The sequence below is a fragment of the Leptodactylus fuscus genome, chromosome 1, assembly GCF_031893055.1.
Source record: "Leptodactylus fuscus isolate aLepFus1 chromosome 1, aLepFus1.hap2, whole genome shotgun sequence".
Lineage (NCBI taxonomy): Eukaryota > Metazoa > Chordata > Amphibia > Anura > Leptodactylidae > Leptodactylus > Leptodactylus fuscus.
Genome location: NC_134265.1, coordinates 11082427 through 11101986, shown reverse-complemented (window position 1 = coordinate 11101986; position 19560 = coordinate 11082427). Strand labels below are relative to the sequence as shown.

At 41.2% G+C, this 19560-nt stretch overlaps 3 protein-coding genes across 3 annotated transcripts in view; all 3 read left to right on the top strand.

Moving 5' to 3' along the window:
- Positions 1–19560, top strand: part of LOC142190048 (uncharacterized) — a 371533-nt gene that overhangs the window by 3465 nt on the left and 348508 nt on the right. The window lies entirely within an intron of this gene.
- The window catches only part of LOC142190702 (gastrula zinc finger protein XlCGF66.1-like), a 403831-nt gene that overhangs the window by 283372 nt on the left and 100899 nt on the right, over positions 1–19560 (top strand). The window lies entirely within an intron of this gene.
- Positions 1898–3886, top strand: LOC142183411 (uncharacterized). Its single transcript, XM_075258496.1, has 2 exons — positions 1898–1935; positions 2746–3886. The coding sequence occupies exons 1-2, from the start codon at positions 1898–1900 to the stop codon at positions 3884–3886; spliced, it is 1179 nt and encodes a 392-aa protein (XP_075114597.1).

Below are 19560 nucleotides of genomic sequence, written 5' to 3'. Positions count from 1 at the left end.
TGAGGAGTGTGAGGAGGACATTCCTACAGGGAACCGCCCAGGTGAGGAGTCACCACTATATAAAGCACAGAAGGGTCACTGATTCTATTCAGACATTGTTTAGACTATTTGTTGTTCCCCGATTCAGGTAAAATATTAATAATACCTGAATATAAATGTGATACCGCTATAGGGGGTAATAAATGTAGTATAGAATAGAACGGACAGCAGGAATATGGACTTGACATCGATGTGAACGAGGCAAATTTCTTCCTCACCGGCTGTCAGTCCTCGTGAAGGGAAAGAATTTCCCAGAATTATATAGCAGATTATTTCAGGTAGCAGAAAACTAATCCTCCTGCTCGATCTTCAGGCAGATTCCACCTCAGAGCTCTATGGAAATAAATGGGAGGAGGAAAATCCGGCCTGGCCAGTAAGGAATCTGATGGAGATTCGGGGGCTGATTTGGTAAAGCGGAAAAATTCTTCTTCTGAATTCCTGAAGCAGCTTCTACAAATGTCACTGTGTAAACCTCACCTTAGACCCCAATCACACTATGGAATCCGGACTAGAATATCTGGTCTGTACATCAGTCACATTTCCCAGCCTGAACTCTGTCCACACACCAGGTCTCCCCGTATCTTAGTGATCTATGACGCTAGGAGTCCCTGCTTCCTTGTGACTCCACAGACCCTACTACATACTGTATGGGACAGCAGATCCGCGGTGAGTTCAGGCTGGGAAATCCAGCAGATGTGGTTTGGATTGTATTGTGTGTATGGGGTGTAATACAGTAAGATTTATGGCATCCTGCAGTATTATTCCACATAAGTGGCCATATTTAAGCAGCCAGGGATTGTGTTCCTGAGGTTTGGGCTCTGAGACTTATTTCACTTTGGAATCTTAGAAGAGACGTCCAGATAAGACGATCTATATCAGGACAGGACAACTAGTAATGTAGTCAGAGGCCTGGACTTAGCAGTACAAAATAAGGGCCTTGATGTTCGGTCCTAAATGTGGGTTCTGTTGGGATAAGATAAACTACTCTAGGTGCAGAAATTGTAATGAGATTGTGATGAATGTCCTTTATGTAACGTGAGCAAGGTGATCTACCAGGGACAGGCAGGGCCGCCATCAGAACAGTGCTGGTGCTGTCAGCGGCCCGGTCACCGCTCTAAGGAAAAAGGAAGCCGATAACTTGTACCAGTGTAACCAAGCCGCAATATGTACCAAAGTATAGTAACCTGCTGTGCACCATTATTAATCAGAAAAGTAGCCCCAAAAAGGCCTAAAATGTAACTTTATAATAAACATTTCTAAAATCACCAAACTAAACCAAAAACACTGAATAAACAAGGGATATACCCAGAACTGTGACCTGATATATTCAGCTCACTCAGGCTCCACATCTCACCATCTACTACAGCTCGGAACGTGAGACTCCCATCATTTTATAGACAATCATCTTGGCTATTTAGCATATGATTAGTTATGCAGATTCTTCTCATGTAACTGCTTTGTTACTGTTTTGCTCCTCTTGTATACTACAAAGTACAACCTGTTCTCACATTCCCTAATAGCTCAGAGACCTATTAGTTTGATTCCCAAGTGAAAGGTCACTGGTTCAAATCAAGTGTCAGCCATGAAGAAGATTTCCCAAGAAAAGAGAAATAACATCATCCAGCTCATCGATAGCGGTCTCTGGGCCAAGAACGTTGCCAAACTGCATCATGTAAGTGCCATGACTGTGGGAAGAATACAAAATGATGTCCGTCCATTCATTCCTAAGACAAGAGGTGATCGTGTGACAAACATGGCAGTGCAGGTGGCTCGTATGCTTTGTAATAGTGAGATCACAAACATCTATTACACAAGTCTGGAATGGTTGCCCAAAAGATGAGGAATCCTTAAAATCAAAATGGTCATAAAAAGCATTAGCTCAAGTTTGCATAAAAAGTACGAAAAGTGGACAGTAGGAGATTGGAAATAGGTGATTTACAGTGATGAGATGAAAGTCAATAGACTGGACTCTGATGGGTCACAGACAAAGGGGTTGTATACTTTACAAGGACTGATGGCGGTCTCACTACTGAGCTATATGTGAGTTTCCTACAACATGAGTTACTTTGTACAATCAAGTACCATGGATATGAGAAGGATGACATAGTGTTCCAGCAGGACAATGACCTCAAGCATATTATCAAGATTCGAAGAAATGGTGCAATGACGGTAAAGCAGAGGTTCTGAATTGGCCCCACCGTCCCCAGACTACAACCAAATCAAACACTTGTGGGTAGAGTTGAAGGAAAATCTGTAGTCGTACCCAAGTGAGTCGACCAGTATGCACCAACACTGGGAACATGTAGAAAAGATCTGGGATCTGATTTTAGTCGAGACATGCTTGAATCTGATCCAGAGCATGTCCATAAGGATTCAGGCAGTGTTCAAAGCCAAAGGTGGATTTATAAAATAATTAAAATTTAGATTTGTAGGAGCAAAATGGTAACAATGAAGTTACATGACAAGAATCTGCATAACTAATCATATGCTAAATAGTTTCAAGTCTAATTGATGTATGAGATAGCCAAGATGATTGTCTATAAGATGATGGTAGTCTCACGTTCCGAGCTGTGTGTAGTGGAGCACAGTAAATTCTAATGAAATAGGCCGCGTTACCGTTGTTTGCTCAGTGGAGAATATACTTATAAGGTTATGTTATTTAATAATAGTAAAATCTATTTTCTTCTTGTCAGATGACTGTACCAGGAGCTCAGAGGAACATCTAATACCTACAGATTATAAAGCAAAGGATCATGGTATCACACAAGATTCATGTGAAGAACGTGCTATTCCCCCAAATATACCCTCTGCCCTTCAGAAAAAAGATCTCCCTTCTAATTTAACACAGTCTATTAAGCAAAATAAAAGACGGAGAAGGGGTGTTATACATCAGAGAACTCACACAGGGGAGAAGCCATTTTCATGTTCAGAATGTGGGAAATGTTTTGCTCGGAAATCAGTTGTTGTTAAACATCAAAGAACTCACACAGGGGAGAAGCCATTTTCATGTTCAGAATGTGGGAAATGTTTTGCTCGGAAATCAGCTCTTGTTAATCATCAAAGAACTCACACAGGGGAGAAGCCATATTCATGTTCAGAATGTGGGAAATGTTTTACTTTTAAATCAGATCTTGTTATACATCAAAGAACTCACACAGGGGAGAAGCCATTTTCATGTTCAGAATGTGGGAAATGTTTTACTACTAAATCAGATCTTGTTAAACATCAAAGAACTCACACAGGGGAGAAGCCATTTTCATGCCCAGAATGTGGGAAATGTTTTAACTCTAAATCACATCTTGTTAGACATCAAAGAACTCACATAGGGGAGAAGCCATTTTCATGCCCAGAATGTGGGAAATGTTTTAGATCTAAATCAGAACTTGTTACACATCAAAGAACTCACACAGGGGAGAAGCCATTTTCATGCTCAGAATGTGGTAAATGTTTCATCTCTAAATCACTTCTTGTTAAACATCAAAGAACTCACACAGGAGAGAAGCCATTTTCATGCTCAGAATGTCAGAAGTGTTTTATCTTTAAATCAGATCTTGTTAAACATAAAAGAACTCACACAGGGGAGAAGCCATATTCATGTTTAAAATGTGGGAAATGTTTTATTTCTAAATCAAAACTTGTTGAACATAGAAGAACTCACACAGGGGAGAAGCCATTTTCATGTTCAGAATGTGGGAAATGTTTTGCTCAGAAATCGGATCTAGTTAGACATCAAAGAACTCACACAGGGGAGAAGCTAGTTTCATGTTCAGAATGTGGGAAATGTTTTGCTCAGAAATCACATCTTGTTAAACATCAAAGAACTCACACAGGAGAGAAGACATTTTAATACATGAGAAGTATGATTAACCAAAAGTCATCTCCAACTGCAACTCCATCTCCAAAAACATTTTTTTTCCTGATTGTTTTACCCCCAGTTTATATCTTAAATCTTAGAGAGCTCACCTCGGGTTCTTTTGTCTTAAACTGATTGATAATATGAATAAAATATTTGTATTGGAATTACACCTGCATGTTTGTGACAGTCCTTTATTCCTGGCAGGCCTGGGGTGACAAGAGGTATTTTTGTGGCCTCTACTTTTATTCATTTTTTTTTAATTCAAAGTTTTGATTTTTAACAAAAATAAAAGAACAAGGATGAAACAGGACGGTACAAAAGTCATCCCAAGTACAGCATAGTATCCAGGTAACAACAGGAGCAAGAACCTCGAGCGGCAGCTTCAGGGAGAAGAAGGGAAAAGGGGGAAGAGGGACAGAGAAGAGCATAGAGTAAAGAAGGAGAAGAGAGAGAGGAAGGAAGTAGAATGAATATCTTAGTGAGTAAGACGATAACTAACTGAAGGAGGAGAGAAGGAAAAACAAGGTAACAGGAAAAGGGGTGGGGAGGGGGCTGAAATTAAAAAAAAAAAAAAAAAGTGTGCAGAGGCCCAGAAGTCGTATGGTCCAAGCCTTCTAACAGTAGGAGCAGTACATCTCTATGTCTCACGAGGCAAAGGCATACGAGAGGAATACAGACAGGAAATAAATAGAGATGAGCAAATAGTGAAATCCTAATGTGAAAAGTTTGTGTGTTTGGATGTTTCTTCCTCAATCACGCTAAAACGGCCAGACGTTTTTTTCTGAAATTTCACCCACCGCTACATATTGGCCAGGAAGGATACATAGGCTACTTTAAAAGTGGTATACACAACTAAATATAGGGCAAAAATTGGCAAAGCAATATAAATAGAACATTATGCTAAAAAAGCGCACTGCCACAGAAAATGTTTAGCAAAAAATATATAAAGCTTTATTTAAATACATTTTAAAACATATATATGACAGAAATAATGAATGGGGTGATACAACCAAACAGAACAATGAAGGCCCAAGATGGAATACTAATGGTTGATGATGAATAAATGACACTTACATTACATATATATAAGGATATGTGAAACATCCATACTTTCTAAAGTGCATATATAACATATAGTTTTTTAAAGTGCAAATATTCTGTGAAATAACATGATACCAAGTAGTAAATTACCTATGCGTGGACCTTCATGTAGTGAACGCGCCCCGACGCGCGTTTCGCCACTACCGTGGCTTCGTCAGGGGGAAAAAAAGATGATGTGGCCTTGAGGTTTGTATGGAGAATATATAGGGTCATACTTGATGAGCAAATTGAAGCAGCTGATAGTATTGGAAAAAGCTGGTGAAGACATGTGAAGTGTTGTAGCTGAGTTTACTGAAACACAGGCCTGGGTTGTTGTATCAAGCATATATGTATACAAATACTAAAAAAACGCTAAATGTGAATAGGTACGAAGAATCGAAGTGCACATATGGCAATAATAAAGTGATGTAGCTAAGCTTACTGAAACACAGGCCTATATTGTTGTGTTTCAAGCATATATGTATATATACATATAGTACTAGAGAAAATGCTAAGTGTGAATAGGTGCAAAGAATCAAAGTGCACATAGAGTAATGATAAAGTGATGTAGCTGAGCTTGCTGAAACATAAGCCTGGATTGTTGTATCTCAGGTATATATGTATACAAGTACTAGAAAAACACTAAGTGTGAATAGGTACAAAGAGTCAAGGTGCACAGAGCTATAATAAAGTGATGTAGCTAAGCTTACTGGAACACAGTCCTATATTATCGTGTCTCAAGCACACACATATATATATATATATATATATATATACATACATATACATACATATATATACAAACACACACATACAGTACTAGAAAAAACGCCAAGTGTGAATAGGTACAAAAAACAATAAAGTGATGTAGCTGAACTTACTGAAACATAAGCCTGTATTGTCGTATATCAAGCACATATATATGCATATATACACACACACACATACCAGAAAAAACTAGATGTGAATAAATACAAAGGATCAAGATGCACATAGAACAATTATACTATAACTGGGAGCAAAAAGTCACAAAGTAAGACGTTAGATGTGAACAAGGACCTAGATACAAGGTATACCAAAGTGAAAAAAATGTGCAAGGGTGACTTGTGGTGGATAACAAAAATTAAAAAATAAAAAGTGAAGTGCACTGTGATGAGTGAATAGAGTGAAATAAGTGATAAAAAGTGCATGTATTATAATATTATATTTTATTATACTATAATGAAGAGACTTAATGCCCCAGTAAGAATATATTGTACATGACATTATAAAAATAATAATTTACATAGTATTACATTTAATGCATCATAGTGACATAGATATAAAATATCAATAATGAAGGTAAGATATGATCATATAGATGAGCGCATGTCAAATATGAGTCGACGTTTCAGAATGGGACAACCGCAATGTAAGTCCCATAGACCACTAGACACGATATGACCCTATTATGAGCAAGACAAAAAAGAAGAGAAAAAGAGAAGAAATTAGAAATTAATAAAAACAATAAAACAAAACAAAATTAAAATTGCAATGTGTACTCAAAGAGCCACATACACAAATAGGTAACTGCAGATAAACTAATAACATGCATATTAAATAATTCAAACTACCAACCAGAAAAAACATTAAAAACATAAATGAAGAATTACTATCATAAAAAAGAAACAAACTGAATATTCTCATTCAAACCTTTTGGGTGAAGAGTCTCCAAGGTATAGATCCATCGTGTCTCCTTTTGTGCTAAAATGCGTTTCCAATCTCCCATCCGGGGACCCGGTATAACTTGATCAATCGCTCGAATTCTCAATAGTGAAGGATCAGAGTCATGATGTGACTTAAAATGTTTAGGGATGGTTTTCAAAAGGGAATTATCATTTACATCCTTCGCATTTCGGATATCAATAACATGTTCCCTGATTCTTTTCTTAAATTCACGACTTGTAAGACCAACATAGATCAAACCACATGGACATAGTGCGAAGTAGATGACTCCTATAAAATTACAGCTCAAGGAATGGCGGATCTGATAAAACCGCCATTTATCCGTGTTCCAAAAATCTTTGGCATAATCGACATTTTGACATGCAATACATCTACCGCATGGTTTACATCCAAGATCTGGTTTTGTCGCACCAAATATGCGTGGTTGTAAGTTAGAAGAATAATGGCTTCGCACTAGAATGTCCCTCAAATTTTTTGATCTACGGTAAGTTATACTCGGATGAGTATGTATATATTTCTTTAAAATTGGATCTTGAGTAAGAATGTGCCAATGCTTTCGAAGAATGCGATTCATCTCATAACATCTGGAGTTATAGGTGGTAATATATCTGACCTGATTGTTGGAGGTGGGTTTATATCGGGCCTTGAATGTATCTTTTCTTTGAGTTGAAAAGGCTCTCTTAAATCCACGTTGAATATACTCTTCTTCATAACCTCTATCACGGAAACGCTGACTAAGATCAGCAGAGGCCTCAAGAAAAGATGTGTCGGATGAACAAATGCGGCGAGTTCTTAAAAATTGACCAACTGGTATGTTCTGAACGAGGTGTTTAGGATGGGAAGTCTGGAAATGTAACAAAGAATTTGTTGAAGTTTCTTTGCGGAATAGCTTGGTTTGAATATTTCCATCAACATCTAACTCTAACTTAACATCTAGAAAATCTATCATATGATTGCTATGTTTGTAAGTCAGAAAAATGTTTTTGTTGTTGGTATTTAAACATGTCATAAACGTCTCAAGTTGTTCAGGGGTACCTTGCCAGATAATGAAAATGTCGTCAATGAATCTCCCCCAGAAGTGGACACGTTCCACCCCTGGGGGAGGATCAGTGAGAAATATCGCACGTTCCCATGCTCCCAAAAACAAATTTGCATATGGGGGCGCACAAGACGCCCCCATTGCCGTGCCTTGACATTGGAGATAAAAAACATCTTTGAAAATAAAAAAATTATGGGTCAAGGCAAATCTGAGCAACTTAAGAATGAACTCACCCAGTTGTGTATCCATGGAAGACATTCTCAAGAACTCCTGTACCGCCTGGAGGCCATCTGAATGTCTAATTGAGGTGTACAATGATTCGACATCGCAAGTTACCATGATCATATCTGAATCCAAATGGATACCGTCTATTTTTTGTAAAAAGTCAGTCGTGTCCCTAAGATAGGAGGGAAGATTTTCAACTAGTGACTTTAAATGATAATCAACAAATTGACATATTGGCTCACATAGATTATTATTTCCTGACACAATAGGTCTACCTGGGGGGTTTGTCGAATTTTTGTGTATTTTAGGAAGAAAATATATCGTTGAAATGGAGGGAGATGCCGGAAGAAGGTAAGTAAACTGATCCTGTGTAATTATGCCATCAGAGACAGCTTCCTGTAAAAGAATGGATAACTCAGAATTAAATTTCTGCAGGGGATTAAACGTAAGTTTTTTATATAGTTCAGCATTTTTCAGGTGTCTAAAGGCCTCCTTTTCATATAGTTTTTTTGGCCATAAGACTACATTCCCTCCTTTGTCGGAGGCTTTAATTACAATATCCTCCATAGAAGCCAGATCTTTAATGGCATCTTTGTGTGTTTTATCAAGATTGTCATTATATATTGTGGAGGAAATCTTTTTAAAATCCAGACTTACAAGATTGACAAATGTTTCTACAGAATGAGAAAGAGAAACAGGGGGAAATCTCTTTGATGAAGGGACTAATATTTTAGGAAACTTACTGGTGTCAGAGATGGTGGACTCATCTGATAGTTCTTCCAGGATACGTAAAGCATTTTGTTCCTCTTCAGTAGAAAAGGAGGATGTAGGTACTGGATTATCAAAGATTTTTTAAAAAAATAAGTTTTCTCGCAAAGAGATGGAGGTCCTTTGTGGCCACAAATGGATCAAACCTACAAGAAGGAGAGAAACTCAGACCTAATTTTAAAACTTCCTGTTGCGATGATGTAAGTACATGATCTGACAAATTAATCACCTGTAACTGATTTTGATATTTACTTACCACATTAGAAGAGGTGATTGTATTGTGTTTTTTTCGGGAAGCACCCTCCATATGCTCTTGTTTCCTTTTAGATATTCTCGTGATTTGTCTGTCACGGAAATGAGATGTATGAGATGAATCGCTATTCACAGAGTGATGTGAAGACACAGATGAGGATCTACTTCTTGTTGCATTCGGCTTGTATTTCCATTTATACACTCTGTTGTTTTGGAAATCCAAAGTGTCACGTTTGTATTTCTTACATTTTGTTTCACGTATGTGTTTTTCAGCCTGATTCACAGCTTCATCTATGTCTTTTTTTAAAAGACAGAAAGTTTTTTCTTCAGGTCCTGTTCTAACCTACCTATTTCTATACTCAAGTCTTCCAATATTTTTGTATTATATTCAATCAGCAATTCCATCAATGCTTTGCTTGCTGCATTGCAGATAGCCTCCCATTTATCTGAAAAATCTTGGTTTACATCATTGAATGATGGAAATATTTGTATACGTAAACCTCTTGGTATTAACTGTTTGTTAACATAATTTTCAAGGAATGACTTGTTCCATATTTCTGTCTTATATATGTTTTAAAATGTATTTAAATAAAGCTTTATATATTTTTTGCTAAACATTTTCTGTGGCAGTGCGCTTTTTTAGCATAATGTTCTATTTATATTGCTTTGCCAATTTTTGCCCTATATTTAGTTGTGTATACTTATTGTTTAACCATTTCTCTTTTATAGGGATTTGTGTATCCATTTATCAAGATGGATTTTAGGACTAGGGAGGCGTCATGGCGCCTTCAAATCGAGTCTGTATTTGGGGATTCAGGTACACCATCTGAAACTGCAGATCAACGTTCTATTAGAGAAATTAAACAAATATTCAAACAACAACATGTCAAACAACTCAGATTTTGGTGGAACAAGTCATTCCTTGAAAATTATGTTAACAAACAGTTAATACCAAGAGGTTTACGTATACAAATATTTCCATCATTCAATGATGTAAGACAAGATTTTTCAGATAAATGGGAGGCTATCTGCAATGCAGCAAGCAAAGCATTGATGGAATTGCTGATTGAATATAATGCAAAAATATTGGAAGACTTGAGTATAGAAATAGGTAGGTTAGAACAGGACCTGAAGAAAAAACTTTCTGTCTTTTAAAAAAAAGACATAGATGAAGCTGTGAATCAGGCTGAAAAACACATACGTGAAACAAAATGTAAGAAATACAAACGTGACACTTTGGATTTCCAAAACAACAGAGTGTATAAATGGAAATACAAGCCGAATGCAACAAGAAGTAGATCCTCATCTGTGTCTTCACATCACTCTGTGAATAGCGATTCATCTCATACATCTCATTTCCGTGACAGACAAATCACGAGACTATCTAAAAGGAAACAAGAGCATATGGAGGGTGCTTCCCGAAAAAAACACAATACAATCACCTCTTCTAATGTGGTAAGTAAATATCAAAATCAGTTACAGGTGATTAATTTGTCAGATCATGTACTTACATCATCGCAACAGGAAGTTTTAAAATTAGGTCTGAGTTTCTCTCCTTCTTGTAGGTTTGATCCATTTGTGGCCACAAAGGACCTCCATCTCTTTGCGAGAAAACTTATTTTTTAAAAAAATCTTTGATAATCCAGTACCTACATCCTCCTTTTCTACTGAAGAGGAACAAAATGCTTTACGTATCCTGGAAGAACTATCAGATGAGTCCACCATCTCTGACACCAGTAAGTTTCCTAAAATATTAGTCCCTTCATCAAAGAGATTTCCCCCTGTTTCTCTTTCTCATTCTGTAGAAACATTTGTCAATCTTGTAAGTCTGGATTTTAAAAAGATTTCCTCCACAATATATAATGACAATCTTGATAAAACACACAAAGATGCCATTAAAGATCTGGCTTCTATGGAGGATATTGTAATTAAAGCCTCCGACAAAGGAGGGAATGTAGTCTTATGGCCAAAAAAACTATATGAAAAGGAGGCCTTTAGACACCTGAAAAATGCTGAACTATATAAAAAACTTACGTTTAATCCCCTGCAGAAATTTAATTCTGAGTTATCCATTCTTTTACAGGAAGCTGTCTCTGATGGCATAATTACACAGGATCAGTTTACTTACCTTCTTCCGGCATCTCCCTCCATTTCAACGATATATTTTCTTCCTAAAATACACAAAAATTCGACAAACCCCCCAGGTAGACCTATTGTGTCAGGAAATAATAATCTATGTGAGCCAATATGTCAATTTGTTGATTATCATTTAAAGTCACTAGTTGAAAATCTTCCCTCCTATCTTAGGGACACGACTGACTTTTTACAAAAAATAGACGGTATCCATTTGGATTCAGATATGATCATGGTAACTTGCGATGTCGAATCATTGTACACCTCAATTAGACATTCAGATGGCCTCCAGGCGGTACAGGAGTTCTTGAGAATGTCTTCCATGGATACACAACTGGGTGAGTTCATTCTTAAGTTGCTCAGATTTGCCTTGACCCATAATTTTTTTATTTTCAAAGATGTTTTTTATCTCCAATGTCAAGGCACGGCAATGGGGGCGTCTTGTGCGCCCCCATATGCAAATTTGTTTTTGAGAGCATGGGAACGTGCGATATTTCTCACTGATCCTCCCCCAGGGGTGGAACGTGTCCACTTCTGGGGGAGATTCATTGACGACATTTTCATTATCTGGCAAGGTACCCCTGAACAACTTGAGACGTTTATGACATGTTTAAATACCAACAACAAAAACATTTTTCTGACTTACAAACATAGCAATCATATGATAGATTTTCTAGATGTTAAGTTAGAGTTAGATGTTGATGGAAATATTCAAACCAAGCTATTCCGCAAAGAAACTTCAACAAATTCTTTGTTACATTTCCAGACTTCCCATCCTAAACACCTCGTTCAGAACATACCAGTTGGTCAATTTTTAAGAACTCGCCGCATTTGTTCATCCGACACATCTTTTCTTGAGGCCTCTGCTGATCTTAGTCAGCGTTTCCGTGATAGAGGTTATGAAGAAGAGTATATTCAACGTGGATTTAAGAGAGCCTTTTCAACTCAAAGAAAAGATACATTCAAGGCCCGATATAAACCCACCTCCAACAATCAGGTCAGATATATTACCACCTATAACTCCAGATGTTATGAGATGAATCGCATTCTTCGAAAGCATTGGCACATTCTTACTCAAGATCCAATTTTAAAGAAATATATACATACTCATCCGAGTATAACTTACCGTAGATCAAAAAATTTGAGGGACATTCTAGTGCGAAGCCATTATTCTTCTAACTTACAACCACGCATATTTGGTGCGACAAAACCAGATCTTGGATGTAAACCGTGCGGTAGATGTATTGCATGTCAAAATGTCGATTATGCCAAAGATTTTTGGAACACGGATAAATGGCGGTTTTATCAGATCCGCCATTCCTTGAGCTGTAATTTTATAGGAGTCATCTACTTCGCACTATGTCCATGTGGTTTGATCTATGTTGGTCTTACAAGTCGTGAATTTAAGAAAAGAATCAGGGAACATGTTATTGATATCCGAAATGCGAAGGATGTAAATGATAATTCCCTTTTGAAAACCATCCCTAAACATTTCAAGTCACATCATGACTCTGATCCTTCACTATTGAGAATTCGAGCGATTGATCAAGTTATACCGGGTCCCCGGATGGGAGATTGGAAACGCATTTTAGCACAAAAGGAGACACGATGGATCTATACCTTGGAGACTCTTCACCCAAAAGGTTTGAATGAGAATATTCAGTTTGTTTCTTTTTTATGATAGTAATTCTTCATTTATGTTTTTAATGTTTTTTCTGGTTGGTAGTTTGAATTATTTAATATGCATGTTATTAGTTTATCTGCAGTTACCTATTTGTGTATGTGGCTCTTTGAGTACACATTGCAATTTTAATTTTGTTTTATTGTTTTTATTAATTTCTAATTTCTTCTCTTTTTCTCTTCTTCTTTTTTGTCTTGCTCATAATAGGGTCATATCGTGTCTAGTGGTCTATGGGACTTACATTGCGGTTGTCCCATTCTGAAACGTCGACTCATATTTGACATGCGCTCATCTATATGATCATATCTTACCTTCATTATTGATATTTTATATCTATGTCACTATGATGCATTAAATGTAATACTATGTAAATTATTATTTTTATAATGTCATGTACAATATATTCTTACTGGGGCATTAAGTCTCTTCATTATAGTATAATAAAATATAATATTATAATACATGCACTTTTTATCACTTATTTCACTCTATTCACTCATCACAGTGCACTTCACTTTTTATTTTTTAATTTTTGTTATCCACCACAAGTCACCCTTGCACATTTTTTTCACTTTGGTATACCTTGTATCTAGGTCCTTGTTCACATCTAACGTCTTACTTTGTGACTTTTTGCTCCCAGTTATAGTATAATTGTTCTATGTGCATCTTGATCCTTTGTATTTATTCACATCTAGTTTTTTCTGGTATGTGTGTGTGTGTATATATGCATATATATGTGCTTGATATACGACAATACAGGCTTATGTTTCAGTAAGTTCAGCTACATCACTTTATTGTTTTTTGTACCTATTCACACTTGGCGTTTTTTCTAGTACTGTATGTGTGTGTATGTGTGTGTATGTATGTATATGTATATGTATGTATATATATATATATATATATATATATATATATATATATATATATATATATATGTGTGCTTGAGACACGATAATATAGGACTGTGTTCCAGTAAGCTTAGCTACATCACTTTATTATAGCTCTGTGCACCTTGACTCTTTGTACCTATTCACACTTAGTGTTTTTCTAGTACTTGTATACATATATACCTGAGATACAACAATCCAGGCTTATGTTTCAGCAAGCTCAGCTACATCACTTTATCATTACTCTATGTGCACTTTGATTCTTTGCACCTATTCACACTTAGCATTTTCTCTAGTACTATATGTATATATACATATATGCTTGAAACACAACAATATAGGCCTGTGTTTCAGTAAGCTTAGCTACATCACTTTATTATTGCCATATGTGCACTTCGATTCTTCGTACCTATTCACATTTAGCGTTTTTTTAGTATTTGTATACATATATGCTTGATACAACAACCCAGGCCTGTGTTTCAGTAAACTCAGCTACAACACTTCACATGTCTTCACCAGCTTTTTCCAATACTATCAGCTGCTTCAATTTGCTCATCAAGTATGACCCTATATATTCTCCATACAAACCTCAAGGCCACATCATCTTTTTTTCCCCCCTGACGAAGCCACGGTAGTGGCGAAACGCGCGTCGGGGCGCGTTCACTACATGAAGGTCCACCCATAGGTAATTTACCACTTGGTATCATGTTATTTCACAGAATATTTGCACTTTAAAAAACTATATGTTATACATGCACTTTAGAAAGTATGGATGTTTCACATATCCTTATATATATGTAATGTAAGTGTCATTTATTCATCATCAACCATTAGTATTCCATCTTGGGCCTTCATTGTTCTGTTTGGTTGTATCACCCCATTCATTGTTTCTGTCTTATATATGTTTTAAAATGTATTTAAATAAAGCTTTATATATTTTTTGCTAAACATTTTCTGTGGCTATGTACTTTAAAAGTGGGTCACTCACCCCAAATCGCCACCGCACCCGTCCAAAGTTTTCCCCAGTTCTGCTCTCGGCCCTGCTATGACGTCAGCGTAGTAACTTACACTACACTCCAATTGGTCCATGCCAGTGTGTGGGCGGTAGAGAGAGCCAGCACCGCGGCCCCATAGGCTTGCGATGCGATGTGGGCGTGGCCTGCGTCTGCGCACAGTCTGCATAAGATGGCGGCTGCCGGCATGTGGTGACTGCCGCTGACAAGCCGGCCGGCCTCACATTTACTCATGCTGGTGCAGCAAGCAGCAGCGTCAGCACACTCTGGAGCTGAGGGCGCCTGCCCGTATGAGACGAGCGGCGCAGAAGAAGGCGGCCGCACGCACATCTTCTCTGGCCGGCGTATGAAGCAGCAGAGCCGGCAGCCCTAAGCCGGCTAGCCGCACGTACCCAGCTACTGTGCGGACGGAAGCACACACAACACTCCGCGCACATGACGGCTAATGTGTTGGCCGCACACCTCCACAGCCTCGGCATGGTAAGTGTCGACGGAGCTGGAGGGGGGGTTTGGAGACGGAGCTGGGGTTGGCAGGGGGCAGAGACGGAGCTGGGGGGGTGTTGGAGAAGGAGCTGGGTGATCGGAGAAGAAGCTGGGGGGTTTGGTGAAGGAGCTGGGGGAATGGGGTTGCTGAAGGAGCTGGGAGGGGGTTGGAGAAGGAGCTGGGGGGTTTGGAGAAAGAGCTGGGGGGGTTGGAGAAGGAGCTGGGGGTTTGGAGAAGGAGCGGGGGGGTTGGAGAAGGAGCTGGGGGGGTTGGAGAAAGAGCTGGGCAGGGTTGGAGAAGGAGCTGGGGGGAGCTGGGGTGGTTGGAGATGGAGCTGGGGATGAGGGGTTGGAAAGGGAGCTGGCCGAGTCCACAGGAGTGGGGTAAGAGGGGGGCTGGGGGGCCAGCAGCCGGGGGTCCCGCTGGTGTGGGAGGGGCCCGTGCCGGGCGCAAGGAAAGGGGCGTGGGGGACCACGGCCTACGCTACAGGTGGTTCGCGCAAAGGTCAGGGGGACGCGGACGAAGTCGCGGGTATGGCTAGTATTCTATATTCGTTTCGTGTAGACCCTCAATATTCGACTATTCGACCGAATATCAAATCCCATTATAGTCTATGGGGAAAAAATGCTCGTTTCAGGGGAAACCATAATTTGACTAAGGAGAGTCCACAATGACACCTCAGGAAATGATGCCAACACCTCTGGAATGCAATTGGGACAGCAGGGGAAGCATGCCGGGGTGCATCTAACACGCCCAAGTCCCAGTATTACCCCACTATCACAGCCTAGCAACTAGACACTCCAAACTCAATATGGAAAGTGGAAAAATACGTGGAAACCTTCTTTCCCCCTACGTCCAACAGCGGCACAACTGTGGTATTCCTGCCCCTATGAGCTGTTAGGACAGGTGGAATTTTTAATTACCTAACAGCTTTGACCCCTATGAGGGGCCGGAAGACCTACTCCCTCTTGTGTTTTTTTCTGTCCTGTGTGACAGGACAGGTAGTAGGGGGAGAGGTGTTCTGGCCTCTCATAGGGGTCCCCCTCTCCTCCCCCCCCCCCCGTTCTTACCTTAAGCTTGCTGCGCTGGTCCTTCGGTGGACGACTCCCTGTCCCCCGACGCGCTCTCTCTATTCCCAGCTGCGAGCGCGCGCTTCTGCACGGGGGGGGGGGAACCTTTTAGTTCCGGCCACCGGAGGGAACCTTGTTTGTAGTATTAGCAAGGAGTGCCGCTTACGAGGCCGCAGCTGCGTTTTTTAGGATTTTTAGCTTAGCGCTCATCCACTGCGTCGTACTTTCCTCTCTCGCCCCCCCCACCCTTTTCTTATAAGCCGGGGGGGGGGGGGTCCCCTTGAGTGCTGAGGACGTATGTGTGTGGGGGGGGCGGGGCTTCATAGCTCCCCCCCCTCCCCTTCCTAGAGGACCTATATAAACCCCCCCTCCACCATCTACCCCTTGCTTGTTGCTCCGGTTACAGGCACATCTACTCAGAGCTCCTGTCTCAGAGTGCTTTTTCTGGATTGATCTTGCTGATCGTATTGGAAAGAGATTTCATTTGGTGGATAGGTCTGGTTGGAGGGGGAGGGAGAAGGGTGGTATGCCTGATGACTTAAAGAAATTTATTCTATGTTTCTCTTTCTCCTAGAATGCCTTCATCATCCTCTTCAGCCCTTCCTCCCAGGAGGAAGACTACCTCGATGAGGAAGCACCTGGCCTGCGCCAAGTGCAGAATTCCACTACCCGACGGCTGCGAATATAGGTTCTGCTAGGGATGCAGAGCCTCCCCCCTCTGAGGCTACCCCTATTCGGGAGGTGGTCTCCTGGGTGAAGGACTTTCTTTCTCACTCCATGAAGAGGGTGGAGGACACCGTCACGCACCTGACGAAAAGGTCCCGTCTGGATTCATCTGAGCCCTCTCTTCCGCCCCTGGAAAAGTTACACTTCAGGGAGGTGGAGTCCTACGAAGAGGAGTCGGAGGAAGTGGAGAAAGAGATTTTCCCGCTGGAAAAAATGCCCAGGCTATTTAAGACTATCAAGCCTAGGGATCGTGAGAGTGGCGAGGGGTCCAGCCACAGGTCTAAGACCTTCAGGGCGAATTCAGACCTAGTCCGTGCCTGAGAAAGCATTTGTCCCGTCTAGATGGTTCAAAACCCTCTTCCCGGTCATGGAATACCAGCAGGGAGCCTGGGGTCCGCCGCCGAAGGTTGACATCGCGGTGGCGAAACTGTCCCGTCGTACGGTGCTCCCTGCAGAGAACGGGTCAGGTCTACGTGATCCTATGGACCGCCGCATGGAAGGATCCTTGAGGCGGGTATACTCGGCCTCCTCCGCCCAGGCCTCCGTTGCCATCGCTTCCAATGAGGTTGTGTCAGGCCTCCTGTCTGAGCTAGCTTCCCTCACTAGGGATATTGACTCAGGAGTCAACCGGGATGAGCTCCTGGCGGCAATGAAAGATGTCAATCTTTTGGTGGACCATCTGTTGGAGGCCACACGGTTCCAGGCGAGTCTGGCCTCTAGGGCTATGGCGCTCTCCTCCGCAGCCAGGCGACCCTTGTGGCTAAAGCCTTGGAGGGTTGACAATACATCTAAATTTGCCCTGTGTGCGCTTCCCTTCGAGCCAGGTAGGCTCTTCGGTAGAGAGCTGGACCGCATCATGGAGGGCCTCGCGGACTCTAAACAGAAGAATCTTCCTCAACCCGCCGAGAGGAGAAGACCAACTTTTCATGGGTGTGGATCTTCCTGGAGAGGCTCCAGAGGTCAGAGGCGCTCAGGACCCCAGTCCAGAGGAAGAGGACAGGGTACCTCCCGAGAGCGTAGGAAGACCCTCTGACTGCTTAACCTCCCACCCCCCCAGTCCCTTCCGAAGTAGGTGGCCGTCTCTCTCATCATGTGGCTGCCTGGCGCCTGCATACCCAGGACCCCTGGGTCATCCAAACTGTGCAGGAAGGCTACAGGATAAGCTTCACCTCCCATCCTGTAGACAAGTTTGTGACAACTCGCCCTTTTTAGGGCCCCAAACAAATTTATCTAGAAAGGTCCATCCAGGAATACGTGAACAAAGCCGCCCTAGAACCTGTTCCTCAAGCAGAACAAGGCCATGGTGTCTACTCTCCAGTCTTCCTAGTACACAAGACTTCGGGCGGATGGCATATGATCATCGACCTCAGGTACCTGAATCAGTTCATCCATCAAGTCGGTGTTACCCTTTCTGCAGCCCGGAGATCATTTTGTCACCTTGGACCTAAGGGATGCATATCTCCACGTACCCATCTTTCCTGCGCACAGGAAATTTCTAAGAATTGCGGTATACCTGGATGGAAAATTGCTGCACCTCCAGTTCACCGCCCTCCCATTCGGCATATCCTCAGCCCCCCACACCTTCACAAAGGGGATAGCTCCAGTCGCTGCCGCCCTGCGCCTCCAAGGAATCTTCATAGTTCCATATCTGGACGATTGGCTTCTCAAAGCTCAGTCAAAGGAGGTACTCACCACGCAGGTACAGACTGTAGTAGATTTGTGGAGTCAGTTGGGCTGGCTAATAAACTGGCAAAAGTCAGTCGTGATTCCATCAACACGAATCCAGTTCCTAGGTTTCATTTTAGACTCTCTCAACATGACAATCTCTCTGCCCTCTCCTCGCAAGGAAAAGATTGCTCGAGCGGTTCATCATCTTGTCAAGTCTGAGAACATGAATCAAGTTTCATATACTTTATATGTATGATGTGTTTTGGAAATACTAATTTTTCCTACAGTTCTGAGACAAAGGACTTTGAAACCAAGATGGAGCTTGATTCTTATTTGGCACACCCAGTAACAGAATTCCACAGACTGGAGCAAGGAGGTGTCTGGCTGGACATTGAAGTTTGGAGCCAATGGGAGATGGACAGCAACTCAGGAATGCCAAAGGGGGCAGTAACCCCTCCTTTCTTTGTCTCTAAAGTGTGTGGACTTTCAATAAAGAGTCAGTTGTGCTGAGCTGGGCTAAGGGGCTAGCATGGCTGATGTGATATGGAACTCAGTGTCTGTCTCATTATTAGCGATTTGTGCACAAACATGCTTATTAATTTGGACTGACTGATTGATCCATGATATAGTCAATATTTTGACGTTAGCAATCTCCGTTACCAGGAAGGTTACTATCAGGATGACCATGAAGGTCCTAGGCTTGATGTCCACCTCCATAGAAGCAGTCCCCTGGGCCTTGTGGCACATGCGCCCACTGCAGAACAAGATCCTGAGAGTCTGGAATCACAGTCCTTCGGGACTACAGAAGCCTATCCAGTTAACCATCAGCACCCGGCGTTCACTAACCTGGTGGTCCCATCTACGCGATGGGCAGTCCTCGGTCAGGTTCACCTGGACCCTGTTGACGACAGATG

Coding starts and splice junctions, on each gene's coding strand:
- LOC142183411 (XM_075258496.1), top strand. CDS start 1,898: ATGGTCATAAAAAGCATTAGCTCAAGTTTGCATAAAAA. Junction 1,936..2,745: donor AGCTCAAGTTTGCATAAAAA/GTACGAAAAGTG, acceptor TGACTGTACCAG/GAGCTCAGAGGAACATCTAA.